Source organism: Nannobrachium achirus (genome assembly GCF_963921795.1).
Source record: "Nannobrachium achirus genome assembly, chromosome: 22".
Lineage (NCBI taxonomy): Eukaryota > Metazoa > Chordata > Actinopteri > Myctophiformes > Myctophidae > Nannobrachium > Nannobrachium achirus.
In genome coordinates this window covers 13,108,795-13,131,499 of record NC_137829.1, presented here as the reverse complement: position 1 = coordinate 13,131,499, position 22,705 = coordinate 13,108,795, and the positions used below count along the sequence as shown (strand labels likewise).

At 41.6% G+C, this 22,705-nt stretch overlaps 2 protein-coding genes across 2 annotated transcripts; both read left to right on the top strand.

The window, feature by feature from the left end:
* On the top strand, positions 1-7,762 carry eaf2 (ELL associated factor 2). Its single transcript, XM_080753212.1, has 6 exons — positions 1-148; positions 520-614; positions 774-910; positions 1,470-1,648; positions 2,872-3,135; positions 5,546-7,762. The coding sequence occupies exons 1-6, from the start codon at positions 46-48 to the stop codon at positions 5,587-5,589; spliced, it is 822 nt and encodes a 273-aa protein (XP_080609338.1). The 5' UTR covers positions 1-45; the 3' UTR covers positions 5,590-7,762.
* Positions 7,763-8,247: 485 nt separating this feature from the next.
* Positions 8,248-19,254, top strand: cyp27a3 (cytochrome P450 family 27 subfamily A member 3). Its single transcript, XM_080753693.1, has 9 exons — positions 8,248-8,651; positions 9,480-9,670; positions 11,008-11,207; positions 13,271-13,468; positions 14,293-14,456; positions 14,937-15,103; positions 15,604-15,685; positions 16,243-16,449; positions 18,558-19,254. The coding sequence occupies exons 1-9, from the start codon at positions 8,406-8,408 to the stop codon at positions 18,669-18,671; spliced, it is 1,569 nt and encodes a 522-aa protein (XP_080609819.1). The 5' UTR covers positions 8,248-8,405; the 3' UTR covers positions 18,672-19,254.
* The last annotated feature ends 3,451 nt before the right edge of the window (positions 19,255-22,705 follow it).

The following is a 22,705-nucleotide window of genomic DNA, read 5'->3' as shown; positions in this document are numbered from 1 at the left end:
ATAGAGAAGAATAGCTTAAAGTTTACAGTACATTAACCTCTCAGAATGAATGGCACGGCATATTCGAACTTTGACAACCAAGAACACGTCTTGAAATTGGGGGAAACGTTTGAGAAACATCCCAAAAGTGCATACCATACGGTGCGATGTAAGTGGCATTTTAAATACACTATTACCTGGCAAGCTAATGTTAGCTTTCTTGTTAGCCATGCTGTCGCTCTGCTTGGCTCATTTGGAGCTGCCTGCTGTTAGCAATATCTAGAACGAATGAAACTTGACTTTAACTTTAACATCATCGTTCGTAAAGTGAACAATTCTGGTTTATTTTGTCTGTGATCTCAATAGTCGATGCCCCATCTGTCAGATAAGACATTAGCCATGCAATGGAATTGGCTGCCTAGTATGTGACGTGGCTGCCATCTGCTGGTTAAATGGTGTAATAGTGGCTTCCCCATACTGGCCTTATTGACGTTCGTTTTAATGCCTCCTTTAAAATGGGTATCTTTTCTCTTTTTACAGATGACTTCAAACCAGCCTCTATTGACACGGCACGTGAAGGGGACCTTGAAGTAGGCAAAGGAGAGCAAGTCACCATAACATTACCTAATTTAGAGGTTGGTACCGCAAGTTAGAGGCTCCTGAAAATAATTCCACTATCTTTATTGAATGTGTCTCATTTATACATTATTGTTTTTCCCTTTTTTAAATTATTGTGTTATTATCTTTATTTATTTTTTACTTATTTTACACTTGCTGCTTGTGTTTTCTGTTAGGGTTCAACTGCCCCAGTTACAGTCTTCAAGGGATCCAAGAGGCCTTACATGAAGGAATGCATCCTTATTGTGAACCATGACACTGGGGAATACCGCCTTGAAAAGCTCAATAGCAATATAGCTGTCAAGAAGACCAGGTAAGTGGGTTAGCTGAAAAGACAGTCACTTAACATAGCAGATCTAAAAGTGCAAAAGCTTGAGGTTGTAGATCGGTTAGGTTCGGCAAAGAGCTTTGGTGTAGAGGGATCAAAGAGCAAACCAAGTACTACCACAGTAGTCAACTAAGTATTAGTTACTAAGTATACATGGTTCATGTTGTTAAGTAGTAATACATGAAAGGGAGTACTAAAGATATTGGCACTCGTATGCTGATATATTTTCTCTGACTAAACGTCATGCCCCTCAAACAATGAATGCAGTCCATTGCATACTCCAGGCTCTGTTGTACCTCTTGGTTATTTTAAGTTTCTAATTTCAATCTTAGTCTGATTTGAGCGTCAATAGTTTCGATAATAGCTTTTATATTGAACTATTATTTATTACTATATATATATTTGCTCATTTTGTACTACTGTTTTGCTACCTCAGCACCATTGTAAATGAGGAATAGAAATAAGGATTTAAAGCAAATGAATGTGCATTGTGTGTGTGTGTGTGTGTGTGTGTGTGTGTGTGTGTGTGTGTGTGTGTGCCCAGGGCTGAAGGAAGCAGTAAGGTCCAGTCTCGGTTTGAGCAGCAGACGAGTCGCCTGAGTCAGCAGATGAAGAGCAGCAGCAGTGGCAGCAGCAACAAGACCCCCACCGGCCCCAAGAGCTCTCAGTCTCCACCCAAGGAAAAGATGTCCCCCACTTCCCCAATGGACGACATTGAAAGAGGTATGTTGATATTTTTCGTAATCTCCTACTTATAGAAATATTAAAATAGCTTGTGAATACATTATAACTGCATTAGATCCATTGCAAAATAGTTTTTTTTTCTTGCTAATTTCCTGAGAATTTATTGATTTTGGGCCTGGGTTTCCACCCCCACAGTTACGGAATGTGCCATGTGCCATGCATCAGATTCGTCATGCATGTAGACATAGAAAGGTAGACGCCTCCTTCGGCTCTGGGGCGAAAAGCAATTTTTAAGGCAAGCTTCTGGAATTCTGACTCACGCTTCCATCAGAAGCGTTATTTGGAGTTGCACGTGAGTTCTGGGCAAACCCCGTCCATGGAAGGTTCTGATTGGCTGAACCGCAGCTAGGAGCGCTCCTTTCTGTTCGCTTGGACCGTGCAGAGGTGCGACCTCCTAAAATAAATAAAAACTAGAAAGATGCAATTGGAAATTGCAAGTGTGGTTGCTGACGGTTGCTGACTATATTCTACAGTAAGCTAACTGTCATGTGAAGCTCGACCAATTGATTCCCTATTGATTCCCACTCCTATTGATTCCATATCCCTACCATTTCCAATGGCAGCGGAAAAGTTACCCTAGAAGTCTATAAAGTTTCCCCAGGACTATAATGTGTTGCCCTGTTGGGCAACCACACTAATAAATAAATAAAAATAATTAACCTGACGGTTTCCCCATCCAGGGCCATGCATCCGGGTCCCCAACTGGAATCAAAGGGGGGTAAATTTAATAATAATATAGCATGAGTAATAAATAGAAAAAAGGTAATTTTGGGGGTGAACTACTCTTTAACCCTAACCTCAGTAAAACTTGAATGCTAACCTGGTGAAATTCTAACCTGCCAACGCTGGTGAATGTTAACCTGGTCGGACCAACTCCGTCATGGTCAATGGGAAACGAGCTGCTCCCAGAACTCATGTGCGATTCCAAATAACGCGTGGGGACATTCGGTAGGCCAATCAGAGTTGCTTGCTTTGGCAATGTAAACATTTGTTTCCTCATCAGTTCAATTCAGAGCAGCTTCATTGTCATAAGTCCCGGAAAAGACACGCTGTGATTGCCCAGTAGTCACTTCGAGTGGCAGCGTGCCTTCCGCACTTCTTCCGCCTTTGCACTTTTACAGGTCGCTCCAATGAACTGCAGCGGAGAATGAGGTATCCAGCTTTTTATATCTATGTCTGTGTGTGTCTGTGTCTCCACACAGAGCTGATGGCGGAGGCACAGGTCATGGACCAAATGAGCAGCGGGGACAGCTCCTCAGACTCCAACAACTCCTCGTCCTCCAGCAGTGACGACAGCTCCAGCAGCAGTGACTCAGAGGACGAGCGGCGCTCCTCGCCCCCGTCGCAGGCACCCACCCACCAGATATACCAGCCTGCTCTCAGCAGCACCACTGCCCCGGCCGTCACCACCTCTTCCACCAGCCGTCCGGAGGAGAGCGGAGGAGGACTCCTGATAAACACACTCAGTGGGTATTCGAGAGTAGGCTTTGCAACTAGGGATGCTCTGGTCAATTGGCTGAATGCATTTTAAATCGGCTGTGGTTTTCAAAACGCCAGGTTTCTTAAAGGGGAAGACCACCCATTTTCAATATTGAAATATGTCATCAATATACCTTAGAGGAGTTGTGTGGAAATAAATAAAAAAGTTCCCCTTCTGTGTTGCCTAGAACTGGAGGATTGATTTTGGGGTTTGTATTGTAAAGTACAACTTGATGACATCACACATTGTACTTTACAATACAAACCCCAAAATCAATCCTCCAGTTCTAGGCAACACAGAAGAAGGGGACCTTTTTTTTCCACACAACTCCTCTAAGGTATATTAATGACATATTTCAATATCGAAAATGGGTGGTCTTCCCCTTTAACTTGAACTCTAAAATGTATTGGCAGAATCGGCACAGACTGGGCTTTGCGTAGTAGTGACGTCAAAACTTCCTCTACCGCTGAGCTAAGGCCGGTCCATACTCTGACGGAAACCGAAAAACAACCAAAAACCAAAAACAACCACCACATTTGTGTTAGGCATATTGTATTTACTCATCCGATGCCGACGACGAGGCGCCTCGTCAAGCTGTTTGATGTCGACGAGATTGGCAGGTTGATAAAGGTTTTATATTGAACTGTAGTGTGCGGTCGCGGCACCGCAACTGCCGAAAAAACTAAAATTCCCATAATGCATCGGGAGTTATCTCAATCAGGAAATCCGGTTTTGCATCCAGGCCAATGTTATGAAATTCACAAAAATGGATTTATCTCGTAATCCAACTCCAGATCACATTCTTGATCAAAACAAACCCTTCTCTACCGACCGTAACAAAAGCTTGGATGGCCGCGGTTGTCATCTTTCTGTTATGGGTGAAAGAAAATACGAAACGAGGGACCGGAAGTAATCGGATTACATTTGGACCGGTGGTGTGTTCATGGAGCCTCGGAAATAAGGAAAGAACTATAAAAAACCCTGGCACTGGCGATTAAATAATTGTTTAATCTCTGGCACTGGATGAGTTAACATACTCTACCATAGAGATTGGTAAAAATATCAAAGTATTCACTGAAAACAGTTGCATAGTAGATAGATAGATGCCTTTATTATTTTAGCAGTTAAGGTTACAGGACAGTAAGAAAAAAAAGAAAAGGACTTGTGTACAGCCGAGCGACAAAAACAAACAAGAAAGAAGAATCAACAATACAGGAGAATCAACCATACAGAGCAATTAAGTTAAAAGAATATATATATATATATATATATATATATATATATATATATATATATATATATAAATAAAGTGTCGAGACAGAACACAACACAACGAAAAAGTAGTACTAACGTTTCTGTAAAGGATTGCAATTTTAAGGGACTTTTCTAAGCATATTGCAAACTCAAAGAACTTACAATGGTCCAATCATTCAAACATTAGGAACTACTTCTCAACGTAGCTTTAAAGCAACATTATAGACATTAATCAACACTTAAGTGTGAAAACGACTAAACTACAAAAAACAAAACAAAAAACAAACAAAAAAGTCACTTGGCTTCTGTCTGATATTCTGAAGTATATTTGTAGGACAGGCAGTAAGTACAGTTGACCAATAAAGGTTTTTATACTCTTTACCGGTACAGCATAGCTCAGTGGCCTTGTGGTTAGAGTGTCCGCCCTGAGACTGGGAGGTCGGGGGTTCAATTCCCCGGCCGGGTCATACCAAAGACTATAAAAATGGGACCCAATGCCTCCCTGCTTGGCACTCAGCATCAAGGGTTGGATTGGGGGGGTTGATCACCACCACCAATGGGGATCCTGTCTGTCTGTCTGTCTGTCTGTCTGTCTGTCTGTCTGTCTGACCAGCTCAGTGGCCTTGTGGTTAGAGTGTCCGCCCTGAGACTGGGAGGTCGGGGGTTCAATTCCCCGGCCGGGTCATACCAAAGACTATAAAAATGGGACCCAATGCCTCCCTGCTTGGCACTCAGCATCAAGGGTTGGATTGGGGGGGTTGATCACCACCAATGGGGGTCCAGGGACTGCAGATGGAAATTAGCCCACAGCGGGCTAAATCTGGCTCATTTACATTGAAGTGAAAACTGACATGTCCATTAATGAGCAAGGTCCCTGTCAAATAAACAGATCTTAACTTATATACAAGTCAACCCACAGCATCTCTGCAGCTAGAACTGTCATTCAAGCATTATTTCTATGCGATTTTCTACTTATTTATAGAGCTTCTTTTTTTTTATTGAAGATTATTACGTATACATTTTCACCTGTGCAGTTTGGCTCTTGAGTGAATAATAAGTGGATCATTTTGGATTGACAAATATGTATGTCATCGGTCCCATAAATAGCTGACTGTTTATTTCTCCTCCCTTTTCTCTTCCAGAGAACGACCTCCAACTAAGTGAGTCTGGCAGTGAAAGCGATTGATGAACACATCGGTTTCTGTCTGCCTTTGGACATCCGATTTGGGGGGCGGGTGTATAAGAGGTGGAAATGAACCCGGGCTTGCAGATCCATATGCATTGTCTTGCTTCCTCATATATGGGGCTGCCTGCTAATACCATGTATGTATCTGCAAGTCGTGCAACAGGTCTCCCCCTAACAAAGCAAAGGAATTTGCTTATACAGTACCTGGACAAATCTCATATCGTTTTTCTTTCTTTTCTTTTTTTTCTTTTTTCATGATTGCCGTATGTGTTTATGCGAGGAACCACAGTTAACTTAACTATTGGTTTACACAGGGGGTGATGTGACCATAGACTAGCAAAACAACATATTGTGAGAAGAAGACAGAATGTTAACCACCTAAACCCTATACATTTCTGTTGTATAGCAAAAGTAGACAAATATTTGCCCGTTTTCGCTGAATGGTCGCCTATTATGACGTGCACAGAATAGGGAAGCTAGGGTTCATGTGGTCGACTTGCCAGTTACAGTGCTGTAGCCATAGACATGAGAGGGCAGGTTGTAGAAACCCATCCCCTGATGGGATGGGTTTCTGTTCATCCGACACTGAAGACATCTAAATTGAAAAGAAAGAATTCACACTTACTTACTTCCGCTCAAACAAAAATGTATTGTGTAATTGGCAGGTAAAGACAAATTTCTTCCAATAATATTGATAACTGACTATGCTACTCTGTGTAGACTGTCAAATGGAAATGGAAAAGAAAGCTTGCATTGCGAAGCAATAGATCTGCTATTTTCGCTATTCGTCATAGAATATTCTATAATTTATAATATCCTGTACATTTCACTTAATATTTCACTTAATCTATGTTGTGAGTTTGTTTAGTGCCTTAGGTCAGACAGGGACAAAGTTCTTGGATCATTTAAAAAAATCAACTAGATTAGTTTCCACTGTATAAAGTATGTTGTATTAGGTTGTTCATATGTGTTATTTGTAATTGACTACATGAGCCCTAGCGTTCACTGAACATTTGGTAAAATATAGCCGATCTGCAAGCTCACGGCAAACCCCCCCGCATTGCGATCTTGTAGATTGGCTATTTTCGGCAAAGAGATTTTGTGTTGAGGGGAAAAAGGAGTGGATGTAGGATAGAGGAGCAAAATATACAAGTATATGGTTTAAGTGGTTAAAAATGGAAAGAGGACTAAGGATTAGCTATCTCTTTTCTTTTTTTTTTATCTTAAAAGAAAGCTTTCCACTCTTGATAGTTATCAGGGTGGAGTGCTCAGCCTTACAGTGTCAGTATTATGTTATGTGATAGGAGCCTTTGACTTTAGATTACTGTGGGGGGAACATTTACAGAAAGTAGACACTTGAGTTTGTCTCTTAAAATGTTATAGAATAAATAAGGTACTTTATGTAATGTTATGATCTGAAGATATCGTAGGTCGTAGTGAGAGAATTGTGCACTAGAATTGGGTCAATCTTTGTGTTGGGGACGTTAATGCGAGAATGCTCAGTGCTATGTGTTTGGGGAAAACTGATTTGGCTTTGTAGCTTTAAGCCTGCAATACTTGAATCTAACTTATTTATATTTTACAATACTCAGACCAACAGATTAAATGCTTAATATATTTTATGTACTTTTAGTGGGCAAGCGAAGCAATGGGCGATGCAAGGTAGTATGTTATTATACTGTACTACTGTATGTACCAAACCTGGAGCCTTGATACTGCACACCACTGTGAGTCTTACAGCACATAATGTGCCTTTGTTGAGCCTAATGTATACTTTGTTGCATGACTTTGTCACTCGCCCAAAAACGATGCGTCCATGTTCCCAATGTAAATGACATTTTGTCCGCAAGTGGCACCGGTCGTGCAGCAAAGAATAACTTGGACTTAACTTGCCTTGGCCGATTGAACCGGTGGCCTCTCTTGACAAACCCCATATCTCAATGCTGTGCTGTCTTACTGAACAAGCAGAAGAAAGCGCTTTAAGTTTCACCATTTCTTTGAGGTCTCGGGCAATTTGGAAAGTGACTTCACGAAACTGTTCTTGAATATCTGCAAATGGGGAAAGTAAATATATATTGTATATGTTTGCCAAGAGGAGGATAAATGGATTCAGTCACTGTCATCAGTAAAACATTTGAAATTGATCCCTTTATAGATTAATAAATATTTTAAATGTTTCTGTTTTTGTGTTTAATATAGCCTAGCCCTAGTGCATTTAAACTCACTTCAGATTGAGGGATATGGATGGAACTGCCATCATCTCAAATTAGAAATTGTTTCAGAGAGCTATTGTTAGTTTGATTTAATTTATCTGCAATATTCAGCATTAATTTCACATCACAATATTGAGCTACTGTAATAACCTGTACACGACACACACACACACGACACACACACACACACACACACACTGAAATGACACGCCCCTTAGCTGTCATGGCTACCGGGTACAGTCAGTGTATATCACAATGTTAAACATTTAACATATAGCCCATTTCAAACCTGGCTGAAATAATGTATTTGATAAGATGAAACGAATGAGTATGACACTCATACACAAGGCTGCGTGCTTACACCACAACAGACATGTTAGACGTGGGTCGCAATTGCACTGTACAAAGTTCAAAACTGCTTTCCTTTCATTGGGAAATAGTTGAGCAGTGGTGGGCTGAGCTCTGCGCTGTGCCATCGCCCCTGTCACTGACTGAAGCAGAGGCATTAAAAAGGTTGTAATCCGCATCAGCGAAAACAGTGTATAGAATACGGATTACAAACGGTTTTCGGTTGTTCTATCGAAAGACGGATTTTACGCAAAAATGTTCAGCAAGTCGCTTACATATATCGGAAAGCGTGCTTGCCGTCTCGAACACGCAAATGGCATTAAAAGAGTGACATCGACGTTGAATTCTATTATGGATGGCCGACGGGACGCGTCTACAGCGACTGTCGCGGGCGCCAGTAATAAACAGAAAACCATGGATGATCTGGATGGCCCCTCTTTCATGACATCTTTGTATTGGCTTTTTGGGAAAGGCTATTTCCAGACGACACATCAAATGCAAGTAAGTGCACTGTACTTTACAGGACTAGCGATAATCATCAGAGCAATTTTCTATAGAGCAATTTTCTATGGACCTATTCTAAATTTATAGGAGACAAAACCATGCCCCAGATATACTGTATCTCTGGCCTCATAAACAAATCAATGTTAGCTACTGTGCCATGGTTGTAACAAGTTGTCAGTCTCAGTAGGCCTATATTTTCCCACTATTCTTTCTCGCACCCACATCGCGGTCACTTTAGGGCAGCCGTCTACATGTCCCGTCATGGCCAACGTGCAAGTGTGCTAGCCTATAATTAATCTGATATTGGATAATGGCCATGAATTAGTTAGTTATGGTTTCAGAGTGTCGGATAATTGCTCAATGTTTGCCCTGTTCGGCTCACACTGACACTGCTTATAAGGCCTGACTGAAAAACATACAAAATGTCGTGTTTATGTTTATTATGACCCATTATGGAGTAGCTATTGTATCAATATAATGACTTGGTTATCTTGAATTTAATGATTCTTTTTAAATTATTTTTAGAATAATGACTACCTCAAAATAATGAGAAACTATACCAAAACTATTAGGGCTATATAATGACAATCTCAAATATTAAATGACTTAATATCATTAACTGTTATTAAAATGTAATTATTTTTAGATGCTGCGGAGATAGCCTACTAACTCATTATTTTGAGAAAGTTTCAAGATGGCAATTTAAGATTTAAGACTTATTTTTTAAAGCCCACTAAGTAATTTCAAATATCTTTCGATATGACTTGCAGTATTGATCTTTTCCATCACATCGGAAATCAATTCAGTTCCAATGTGTCTCCCCAGATTGAACACAGCAAGATCTACGGTCCATTGTGGAAGTCAAAGTATGGCCCCTTGGTGATAGTGAACGTGGCCACGGCTGAGCTGATTGAGCAGGTATTGAGGCAGGAGGGACGACACCCTGTTCGGACAGACATGCCACACTGGAGGGGCTACCGTGAGCTCAGGAACCAGGCATATGGACCCCTCACTGAGTGAGTGGAAATGTCTATCTCTATCACAAAAAATGCATATCTGGACTTGAGAACTGTTCATCCAATCAACGTCACACAACCTTTGTGTCAAATTCCATGACAGTAGGTAATTTCAGGGGTTGACACTAAGGTCTCAGAGGCAGTGTTGAATTAGTCCAGGGTCGCGTGCCCCCGCCGCCCCATATCTTTTCTAAGCGGGGGTCACGCCTCTCACGCAAACGAACATGCGTTGATGCCAAAACTCCCCAAGTTCACACCTCACCATAGCTTTAGTGTCACAACAGGGTGTTTTAACTGATGTGCACAGGGCAACCTGTGCACATCAATAGACTTGTATAGTAGGTGTTGAGCGACGTGCACGTGACGTCTCTAGATAAGCAACCCCGCAAACATTGAATCACTAATGCACCACTGCTCAGAGGCACTTGCCCGTCAGGCAAGTACAGGTCATGTCCTACTTGCCCAAAGGTCATGCCCACTTGCCGAAAAGTAAATCCTCCATTATGAAAGGATAGGTACAATTTGTGTTTGTAGAACAAACTAATGTTAAATTGATAACTGCAGAGTGGAGACAGTCACTTTGAAAAAACAGAATGAGTGAAACTGCTAGTTGTGAAAAGGTAGCAATTTCCTTAATGAATAGTCAATAATATTAAATGAAAACGGAATGCACTTGCCCATCTGGCAACCTGAAAGCAAACTCCACTAACCCTAACTTTGTATTTACTTGCCACAGGCAGTCAGGCAGCTGTTACCTTGAACCCCTAAGGTTACTTACTTGTGCAGTTGGTTTGATGCCAGGTTATTTTAATTGCCAGTCTGCCATTCCTACCAGACTTGTTCTGACAGCAGCACTGTCTATAGGAACAGATACCAGCTGCTATGCTCGTGCAGACGTGCACCTTAATTTTGAAAATCTCCATGTACATAAATGTTTGGATGGATATGCTATGTGTAAATATGTAGATATACGTTCAGAACGATGAAGCTTGCACAAAACAAACACATTTCACCAACTTTTTACACCAGTAAACCTGAGATGTGACAATACAGATTCTGATTCTGACACTACAATACTACAGTTTGTTTCTGTCGATATAGCTAAAACAATGCACTTGAGGCCTATGGGTGCAATGTTTCCCTCACATTGAACAACTTCACGTGGATGTGTATAAAATGTCACTGACTCACTTGTTAAATGAATATGCTAATAATATTGCCTAATGTTTAGTAAATGTGTATGTGTGTGAGAATCTGCACATAAACCCACACACACAGCTTTGTGTTTTGAAAGACTATAAAACAAAACAGGACCTAAAAAGCCTGTTTGTTGGCAGGATGGGGGCAAAGTGGCAGCGCATTCGCAGCATCTTAAACCCTCGGATGCTGAAGCCCAAGCACGTGTCCTCCTACACCAACGCCATCAACGAGGTGGTGACGGACTTTGTCAGCAAAGTTGCCTGGTTGAAGGAGACGAAAGGCCAAGGGGTTGTGGTCCATGACCTGGCTGGGGAACTCTACAAGTTTGCATTCGAAGGTCAGCAGGGGACATGCTGTACATTACATACTGTAGTGACCACATAATCCTTTAGTTAAAAAACACTTTGTGCCATTTGTGTGAGTCACTCTTCTGTGGGGCGGGAAGCCTCCCCTATGCAAGGCTTCTGGCGGGGTTTCTTTTGTTTTTACAGGGGTTGGCTGTAGTCCTTTTCTAATACAGACCGAATGCCCCATCTAGGCACCGGCCTCAGTGGCTTGGCTTGCTAATCATTAGACTCCCAATCCACACCTCCCGGGTTCGTGCCTTTCAGTCTGTCACACCCCCAGTATGACGCACTTCTCCTTATAAGGAGACATGCAGGGGGTTGAGCACACAACATCAATTTACAATTTAAGCATTTGGCAGATGCTCTTAATCCAGAGTGGCTATCTAAATGACATGTATGGTCATTGAGGGTAGGCAAGTGCTACGGTAAGTGCTATGGGCCAAGAATACATCCAAGCATACATCCATTATTAACACACACCACAATATCAGAAGGCCAATAAATAAATAGTATTGAATATAAATGTAATAACTGGCTCCTACACATTTTCTATTATTTAATGCACATCATGGATGTGTTTGGGCCAAAACACGCAATACAATCATTGAGAGTAAAAGAAGGGATGTTAGAAGCTCCCAGGTTAGACTTTATTCAGTATTTACTAAGACCACCTTTAAAGGTCTTCATCAGGTCTGTGAGTGTCACTTCTAGAGGCTTCTTTCAACTTGAAGATTTTGTCAAACTGGAGTCTTGCTTTACAGCTCTGATTTGTAGACAATTGAGGTACCGTATATCAATTAAAAAAGAGAGATTGGTTGGTCAATTAATCCAGTAGAATAAAAACAAACTATTCCAGTTGGTTTTGCGGCTTGAGTATCCTTTAGGGTTTTGTTTGGATTTTGGAGTCAAAATAGGTTAAACGCACGCACACCATGCGCATGCACGCACGCACACCAACAAAGGTAAATAGAAAAATGGCGAGTTGCCACAAGCTTGTAACTGCAATGTAATTATTGATTGAGGCACAGGAATAACAAAAAGCTTCAACAGCTAAGCTGCCTTTGTTAGGGTTACTTAAGTTCAGTCAATTTCCTGGTAGAAGGTAGCTTAGCTGTTGAAGCGTCTCAATAAATTATTGCATTTTAGCTGAGAGTGTGCGACTACTCCTCATTTGTTTTGATTGTTTTAAGCCTATAAATCTATTGTCTAATTGTAATGGCTTTTGTTTTTTATTATCTATAGAATAGGATGTAAAAAGTTTTGCTATATTGTGAGTTGGAATGAGAGTGTTTCGATCAGGGTTGTGAGGTTAATGCATGGACAGCCTTGACCGTGGTTTCTTTGGTGTTCTTTTTCCTGTGAATGGGGTTCATGGTTATTGACGTTATTGACTCAGAGATACTTAACCTTGAATGTTGATTAGATAATGACAATGCTCTGAGTTCAGTGTCTTGCAAGGTCTGACTATGTGGACATTATTTCAGACACGACATTCAGCACATTTGCAAATGCTTTTATCTTCATAACAACAATTGCACACCATGTTTAACTTTTGTTTGATATCTTAGTACCTTTCTTATCAATTCTTTATCTACAGTAAGTACGGGTGAAAAGCACATTTCTGTTGTGAAATCAAGGTTTCAGTTCAAATTCAAACATCAAGAACACCATCAATAACAAAATAACACACAAAATAATGTGTATCTCAAGTTGGTAGATAAAGAATTTGGAACAAAAAGAGGGCTCACAACTCACTTTTAATAGTGCCAACTTTATTATTGACGAACAGCAAATACAGACGTTTCGACCCATCGGCCTGAAGAAGACCGAAGGGTTGAAATGTCTATATTTGCTGTTCGTCAATAATAGTTGGAGCTATTAATAGTGAGTTGCGTTGTCTTTTTGTTCTTAGTACTACTGTTTTGCAGTTTGGCTCAGCACCAGACAAACAGAGGATGTGCATGGTATTTTTTTCTTTGAAAGATATGTTTTCCTTACCATTTATTTATTACATGAACTATTTCCTATAATTATACTTGTGCCTGCACTGCAGGGATCTGCTGTGTGCTGTTTGAAACCCGTATGGGCTGCCTGAATGAGAAGATGCCAGAGGAGACGGAGAAGTTCATTTTCTCAGTGGGGGAAATGTTCCGGCTGTCTCCTATCATTGTGCTCTTTCCCAAGCGCTTCTGGCCGTACCTCCCTTTCTGGAAACACTTTGTGGCTGTCTGGGACCATCTTTTCAAAGTTGGTGAGTGCATGCACCGTTATGTGTTGTTCTGGTTCACACACCCATCTAGAGTTCATAGGTATTTCCTGCCATGTGTTATCAAATCAGTAGCAGAGCCACCAGTCGGTCTTGGGAGACATAATCATGGGCAACAAATATCCAAACAATGAGCTCACAGCACATTACTGCGACATGTTTTGAGCTTGTAGATCTGCGATTTTCGCTGGACATTTGCCTGTTTTCATTGAATCTTCACCTATTTTCAGGGATAACGCCAGACCAATTCATTCTACCGAAAAAAGAAAAACATACCATAATGGTGGTCTGGACCACTGGCGTAGCAGTCCAGGCCATCATTGTGGCGGGCAGTGTGTTGCGGGTTCGAGCCCAACGGCCTTTGCTACGTGTCACTCCCCTTTTCCTGTCAGCCTACTGTCCTGTCAATAAAGGCAAAAAAGCCCCCCCAAAAAATGTGTTTTTCATCATGTATGTAACACCAACCCGCCACACGCCCTATACACTCACAGGAGAGCGTACCGTAGGGCTGAACGTTCATTATCATGTCGTTATCTACGTAAAGATAATAAAAGGGTTCCCTCGCTCGCCCTGTATGTACTGCCAAAGGCACTGGCAGTCAATTACCAAAAATCCCTTCATGACTCATGAGTGTATATATCTTGTTTTTCCATTAATTCCATTTTTTATTTCATTTTCATGTGTGTCACAGAGAGAAAAGTTCAGTTAACTCTAGCATGGGCAAAATACCTTTTCTTCTCAAATATATTAAACCATAATACTGTCTCGTTGTAGTGACTGTGCCTTTGTTTCTTCCTGCGTCAACCCAGGTGAACGACTGGTTCAGGAGAAGATGGAGGAGATCCAGGAGAAGGTGAGGCTGGGGCAGCCTGTGGAGGGAGAGTACCTCACACACCTGCTCCTCGGTGAGCAGATGACCGTCTCGGAGATCCTGGGCAGCATCACCGAACTGCTGCTGGCCGGAGTCGACACGGTGAGACACGATAATCATTAATGTTCTAGCTCATAATTTACGCAGTTACAGAGCGCCAGAGATGGTATGAAACATAGGTTCAAATCTTCTCTGAGGGTCTGGAACTGTTCATAGAGCCATGGTTACATTTTAAGCCACTAACCAGTGGTCTGGAACTATTCATATAACTAGAAAGATGCAATTGGAAATTGCAAGTATAGTTGCCGTGATGCGGGTGACACTCGCAAATACCTCTATCTGTCAGTCCTTGTGCTTATTTTAATGGTGCTAACCATTCAATCCTTGTACTTTTTATGCCCATATATGGAGATCCCTGATGTCATCAATATTACTAGAGAAGAAACAATTCAAATAGGAAAAAGTAAAACTAATAAATGAAGAATGAAATAGCACATAAATAATGTGATAAGTTATACTTTTACATGAAACGATGCTCAATTAGATTACAGGGTTCTAAAGGTCAGATTCTGTTCATTTCAGACTTCCAACACCATGTCGTGGTCTCTCTACCACATGGCCAGGGAGCCAGAAATCCAGGAGAAGTTATACCAGGAGGTGATGAGTGTGTGTCCGGGAGACGCTGTGCCAACCAGTGATGACATTGCAAGAATGCCCTATCTCAAAGCTGTTGTCAGAGAGACGCTACGGTGAGTGGAATTTAACACTTTAACACATTATTACAGTGTCTTCCAAACATAGGGTTGCGGCCCATTTTGAGTCCAATTCCATAAAGAGAGACTCAGACTCAGGCTTTTTATCGTCAGACTTGTTGACTTATTGTCTAGCTAAATGCATTTGTCTAATACAAGTGATTTTGTTACCTCAGGTGCCCTGTTAATGCTAGACAAGCTTGCTTGCACCTTTGGGTAAATGTGTTTAAAATAAAGGTGTAAATACCAAAAACAGCAAATGGGCGTTGGGATCTTATATACTGTATCTCAATAGTCAATAAATAGTTCAGATTGTTTAGTCCAAGATGGCTCTTCATCATTTGTCGTGGCAGTGATCTCAAATTCTGATGTTGCACCAAACCCATAATGGTAAAATATTGCAGTGCATATACTGTAGCTGGTGTGTATAAAAAACGATCACAAAAGACTTAATACGTCGCCTTGAATGACTCCCTATTGCGTTGTGTTGTCACCAGGCTATATCCAGTTGTGCCCGGAAATGCCCGTTCTACAGTGGACAGTGAAATTGTGGTGGGAGATCATCTTTTCCCCAAAAATGTATGTCACACTGATAAAATCTGGATTGCTGAAATGTTTGTTTAAATATATATATATTACATATATATATTTTTTCCCCCACACATATGAATGTAAGGCGAACTATTGGTGTATGGACTCAGATATAGAAGTCAGATATATCTGACTATAATTATATCACTTAACCACATATGGCATAACAGGCGAACATTCATTGAAAATAGATTCACATAAAATATCATCTACAAGCTCAGACAATGTAAACTGTAGATTGCTCTACTAGCATAATTCATACATAGCAACATCTCTCTTTCTGTATATATAAATGATGCCTTGAGTTGTTTGGTCATCCGACCTTTGAGAGATTCGCATATTGATTTATTTCCCACCTTGACTCAACTTTAGATGGAGAGTTTATATCAACAAGTTATTAATTGTAAAATGTATACTAACCCTAAAACTGCACCTCAAGCGTATATAGGAAGAACACCTTTAGTGCATTCATATCACTGAGTCAGAACTATGAAAATATCATTATGTGATATCGCTAACACAATACTTTTGTCTCTCGCTCTCAGACCCTTTTCCACCTGTGCCATTATGCTGTGTCTTATGACGAGAAGGTTTTCCCTGAGCCCCACGCCTTCCAGCCCCAGCGCTGGCTCAGAGGAGGGGAGGACAAGCAGAAGCAGCACCCATTTGGGTCGGTACCCTTTGGTTTTGGGATCCGGGCCTGCCTGGGTCGGAGGGTGGCTGAGCTAGAGATGTACCTTCTTCTGTCCAGGGTAAGACTAATTAAAGGCACCACCCGTGCACACATTGTTTTCCACATTTCACAATGGAGAGTGCTGACCTACCATAATACCGATTTACTTTTCATAAAAACAATAAAACAAGTCGCTGTTACTTACACGGCTTGCTGATCAAGCCAGATACAACCTGGAAAGCAGGAACATTTGTTAGTTAGTAGGCTATGCACACAAAGGAAGATTGTGTTGAACTATAATAACTGTCTGATCAGTGCCAATGTGGTTGGCTGTCGTGTTATTCAAGGTATCAGTGACCGTAAATCAGAACTTTGAACCAAAAGCAATACGTAGTACATCTGTCAGCTGGCAAGCAGAGGGTAATAATTAACTGTGGGATGTAGAATGCGATTTTGAGACGCAGACCATCAAGGAGCAGCTGCGATATGTTTTATTTTAGGTCTCACCATGTTTTCATTCATATTGAATCTCACTCTGTGATGATCAGTGATGGGTAAAAGTATCAATACCCTATTGTAGAAATAGTCTGTTACAAGTTAGGTATTCAAAATCCACTTCACTAAAATTACAAAAGTATTGGCATCAAAATATACTTAAGGTGCCAAAACTAAAAGTACCAATTATGCAGAAGGCACACATTTAAAAAAAAATACAATTTATAAAAATCCTTTGAAAATGGCAGGCTCAATGCTCACAAAGCTAGATCCGCCATTTTCAAATTGCCAAAGTATGTATATGTTACAGTATGTTTGGGTAACTCAGTACGTTCATTGTAAGAGCGCTTGTTTTGTCGTTCACCACACACCAATCACCACCAGATGGCGACGACAGCCATTCACTAGTGAAGGCGCTGACGTCACTCGTTTGCGACTCTCTTTCTTTATTTACTAGCCTAGCTCGGCAGTGTTTAGCCATTAGCTTAGCCATTAGCTCAGCCATTAGCTTACTATGAGCGTTTATCGTGGGCTTGCCCAGGCCTTACGGCCTGGGCATAAATATAACGATTGCATTCACCACGGCTTCGTAACTCGCACGGCGCCGGCCCTGGCCCGCTCTTCGCGGCCACCCGCGCCTGCGGCGCTCGGGGGCGAAGAGCAGGACCAAGGTCCGCTGGCCTTCGCGCCGCTTGCAATGTCGTGGACAATCGAGCGGCTCCGCCTGGAGGACGTTGTTGTGGCGACCGCTTGTTCCGCCCCGTGCCGCACCACGAGTGCTCCGTTTCTCGACCGTACTGTTTCTCTAACAAACCGTGACATATATACCGTAGGTCTGAAGTGGTTTTGTAATAATAATCAAAAGTAACTATAGTAACTAGTAGCGGAATTAATAGAAGTAAAATGATTGAAAATCTAACTTCCGCCGTGGCCTGAAGACTCACCTCTTCAGACTCCACCCTAAGCCCATAGCACTAGGTGCTTGGTCTACTGTACCTACGTCATTTTTTCTAGATTGATATTTCTATGCAATTGATGTATTGATGTTGATGTATTGATGTATTACCTTGCTTATTGTAAGTCTCTCTGGATTAAGCGTCTGCTAAATGCCTAAATTGTAAATTGTGAAATTGTTACTCCATTAAAGTAAAAAAGAAGAAGAAGAAGAAAAAAAAAAAGAAAAACTCAAAATTGTTCTTGCAGTGCAGTACATGTATTTAGTTACTTTCCACCACAGGTGATGATAAACATCCCCTCTCTCACTCTTGCTTACTCCCTCCTCTAGGGATGTATTGTGACCAAAGAAATTGCGATTTACGATATTATCGCGATAATCAAAATATCCCCAACATCCATTATTGTTCTTGGGAACATTTGCCAAAAAATTGCAGATCTACAAGCTCACAACGCGTCACGTTGCGACACGTTGTGAGCTTGTAGATCGGCATTTTCTGGTAGAGAGTGAAATAAATACTATTAAACTGTGCGTTATTTCAAGGTCCGTTTTACCAATGAGGGTTTAAATGGTACAGGATATGCAACTCGGCAAATAAAAGGTGAATTGATCCCAGTGCACGACGGAGGATGATTTCACGAAAACTTAAATCTCCACGATACGATTATTGTGAGTGTTTCTTTATCACGATGACAGATAATAACGATTATCGTCCCATTCCTACCCTCCTCCAACAGATGATAAAACAATACGAAGTGAGGCCCGATCCCGCGGGAACTGCTGTCAAGCCCATCACCAGGACACTTCTCGTCCCCGCCACTCCAATGAACTTGCAGTTTCTTGACAGATGAGTGGTCCTGGAGGAGACTGTTTTAGTATTCACACTGTGTTGCCCTGCTGTCGACAATCACTTGTTTATACAGGGTAGAAGTGGTGTCTCTGCTCCTGTTTCTGCCATTGTTTGAGATTTGAGATACTGTTCTTCCTTCTATGTAAATATATATATACGTATATATATCAATTACTTTATCATGCATAGATGATTCTGATCCAGAACACAATTTGTTTGCAGAGAAATTCCATGTAATCTTTGTACATTTTGCTGCTGTTATATCAAAACAAATAATGTGTTTTACATGTTTTTATTTGATGTGAACGTTTATATTGTCCTCTGTGAGTTAATTTAAAGGCACTACTCCAGATTTATGAAACCTAGGATAATTAATAATTCTACCCTGACATGGTTAGGGGATACCGCGTGTTCCTTCCACTGCAATGATATACTTTAGAAACGTTCATGTGCAATTTAATGCCATTTTTATCTTAGAGTCATCGTTTTAATATTACACATTGCGTGTAATAGTGCTTTAATGGATTTGTCTGAATTATATTAGACATGCTTTTTTAAATAAAAATTCAGTTACTTTGTATTAACTAATTAACTAATTATTCAACTTAACTGGACCATAAAGCAGAAATGTATTAACTTGTGGTGAGACCGTACAGTGGTAGTGCAATATTGACCTCTAGTGTACACATTATGTTACTACTGACATAACTAATATCTTGAGAGGTGAGGTGGGGGCAAATTAATTAATATGTTTTACTGATACTTGCTGACATTACACTCATATCACATATTCAATAGAATACTGCTTTTGCCTTTTCATCAGTGAAATGTGTTAGTAGGCTAGCTAAGGCGTGTTGTTCCCGCACAAGAATCGTACTTGACCAGTCTTTTTGGATGTCCAGAAGATGTCTCTTTGGGGGATGGAAGACTGAGCACAATTTGCGGAGAGGTCTTGGCACTACTTTTTGGGATGGCATAATGTAAACAATGCACATTCTATTTATAATACACACAATAAGGGGCTCCCGCTGCCCTACCGGTCCGGGCGCATACCACATTGGCTCAGCGTAGCCTGACAGTGTGTCGCTGGTTCGATTCCCGAGCCTGACCAACTTTGCTGCATGTCACTCCCCATCTCTCTCCCCATTTCCTGTCAGTCTACTGTCCTTTCAATAAAATAAAAAAATGTTTAAATAATCCAAAAGAATTTAAAAGGTGGGGTGGCCCTAGAACAGGGTTCCCCAATTAGTTTTCCCCAAGGGCCGAATTATGTCTAGGTTACCAAGCCGAGGGCCACAACATTGTAGGGGGCGACGGTGTCCAAAACCGTTCGTTTTGAATTTATCATTTTAAAAATGATTTAAACTATAGTGAAAACAGCCGATCTACAAGCACACAACGCCTCGCACCTGTGCTTGTAGATCTGCTGTTTCACTACTTTTGTGCGACGGCCTTGTATGATTTGCGAAGGAACGTACACATTTGGAGATACAAGATTTCCATACGACAACGACGATATACCGGTACTAGTGTTGTTGCTGCGCTTATACCACCATTATTACTGGGGTTGGTGTGGGCCAGACAGTAGCCCCCCGCGGGCCGCCTATTGGGGAACCCTGCCCTAGAAGATTGCTTGAAATATGCGGTGGTTCCAGAGCTCACAAAAGGCTGAGAACAACCAACCACTGATCTATGCCTCTTACTTTATCCATCCTTCCATATTAAACTCATGTTAACTGATAAGCTATATCCTGAGTCTGAGTCTGAGCATGAGTCTGGTACACCTCCCCTTCTCGAGATCATAACTCCCTTTTCTGTGGAATTTATTGACCTCTGACTTCCCAGTAATTGAGTGCATTGATGCATAATCCTAGGTCACCAGGTCTAGTGCACTGTTTCTCAGCTAGTGGTCAACATGATCACAGGAGGTCCATGGACAGATTCTCATGGATTGAGAGTTAGCCAGAGCCAACCAACTATCTTCACTTATTGGTGGGTGGGGTTTGGTTCCATGCTAACCAGGAACACCTGACCGAGATACAGTAAGCCACTCTGGTCTCTGGTCAATAACCAGTCATTACAGCTATCAATATACGCCTGTCTTGTTATTGAATCATTTATTGACAGATCCTCTCCCATTCAGTTTTCACAAATAAATCAACACATTTCTAATTACATAGTAGGCTATTATAGGCCTGTTCATCATAACAAAGACAAGTACACACACACACACACACACACACACACACACACACACACACACACACACACACACACACACACACTCTTTATAGCCACAATGAAATTGCTGATCTGACTGTCTCTATCATATCAAGGTTGTCCAGTATTTTTTTGTAGATAGCCTGTAAGAGCCCAGCTACCAATGGAAATGAATGACCTCACCGAATGGAGATAGCTCTGGATTCACTGGAGTGAGTGAGTGAGTGAGTGAGTGAGTGAGTGAGTGAGTGCGCGTGCGTGCGTGCGTGCGTGCGCGTGGGTTGCGCAATGTACTGTACGTGGCTGATGGGTTGCTACTGTAGGCTACAACTACCTGTACAACAACACATTAATAGTGGGTTATGGGCCCCTGAATGGAATAGATTTGTAGCTGCCTGGCCTCGGGAACCCAGGCCTTTAGTAGCTGCCAGTAGACTGATGGGAGCTACAGTAGGTGTCACTGTTGTACTGTATCAACCCTAAACATTATGTACAGTAGGTTAACTGATTGCTTGACTGGAAATTGCATTCTGATCTCTGCCAAGCTTTATTGATCTGTAGAGAGAGACCGGAAACAGGGAGAGACAATCGGGGGGTGACATGCAGTCAAAGGTCTGCCGGGCATTGGAATATTGTTGTCTAGGCCTCACTCCTGCCATCAGTCGAACAGTAGTGATGTAATCAACCAGATAAATATCAAACATATTTAACAAGTATTTGGCCGGGCAGATGTCTGTGAACATATAGGGAGGCTTAATTGAATCTTTGAAACTCTCACACTAGAGGATAATCTTGGGGTCAGGAACGACCCTGGTCCCCATGCACTCCCCAATATATGTCTTGAACTGTTGGTCATAGACTCGTTGTTTATTTTTGTCTGGACCTGCACAAACACGATTGACAAAATAAGGCCTTAACGATTAGCATCATTTATCATCGACTTTTCTGAAATTCCCTTGTGCAAATGTCATCAATGTCATCACCATTCACCACCACCCAGACACAATGATGAAGGGATGTAAGGGTGTGCCTCCTGATGGAGATTTGCACTCCACTGAGCGCCCTTTTCTAGTTTTTGATCAGTTAAATCTTAAATATCTGTACTGATTCACTCTAATCTGCATAAGCATACAGATATGATCACATGCCGATCCCGAGTCTGTGGGCCCCTGGGCATGAGACTGCATCAGGGGCCCCCAAACACAGTCTGGCACCACAGTTTAGTGATAACAGCTCTTAGTTTAAACACTGATCAATTGAAAAGGAATTAGCCTAAAACTTTACAAATTGATGAATTCCTTATAACTTCAGGGTCAGGCTCTGGATCAGTGCTCAATCAGTGATCAATTTTATAGGGGCCCCTTGCCCTGACCTTTGGCCCCATGCATGGGCCTGACAGGCTGGTTTGGGGAGTCGGGGACCCAGCTCAAGTCACTGCTTTATCTGGTGAGAGATGCAAATGTTGAAGTGCAACTCACCCAGATCGGGAATCGAACCGGCGACGCCAGCAGGCACCCCCAAAGTGCAACTCATCTAAGGTAAAATGTATGTAGGCTTGATAATTTAGTAAATTTGTTCGATTTTCCTACATTTCACATACATTTTATTCTTTTTTTTTTTTTTTTTTTTAATGGGTTGTTTTTGAGTCACCCATCCATTTGAGTAGCAGGAGCCTGCTCACTGCAAACGACCAGGCAGGCAGGCATTCCAGACCTATGGTTTGTGGGCTCCACTCGCAAAACAAGAACCCTATTGTGCATCCAAAGTGGCTGTTGCCTAAAACTTAACAGTCAGACAACTCTAAATTGGTCTACT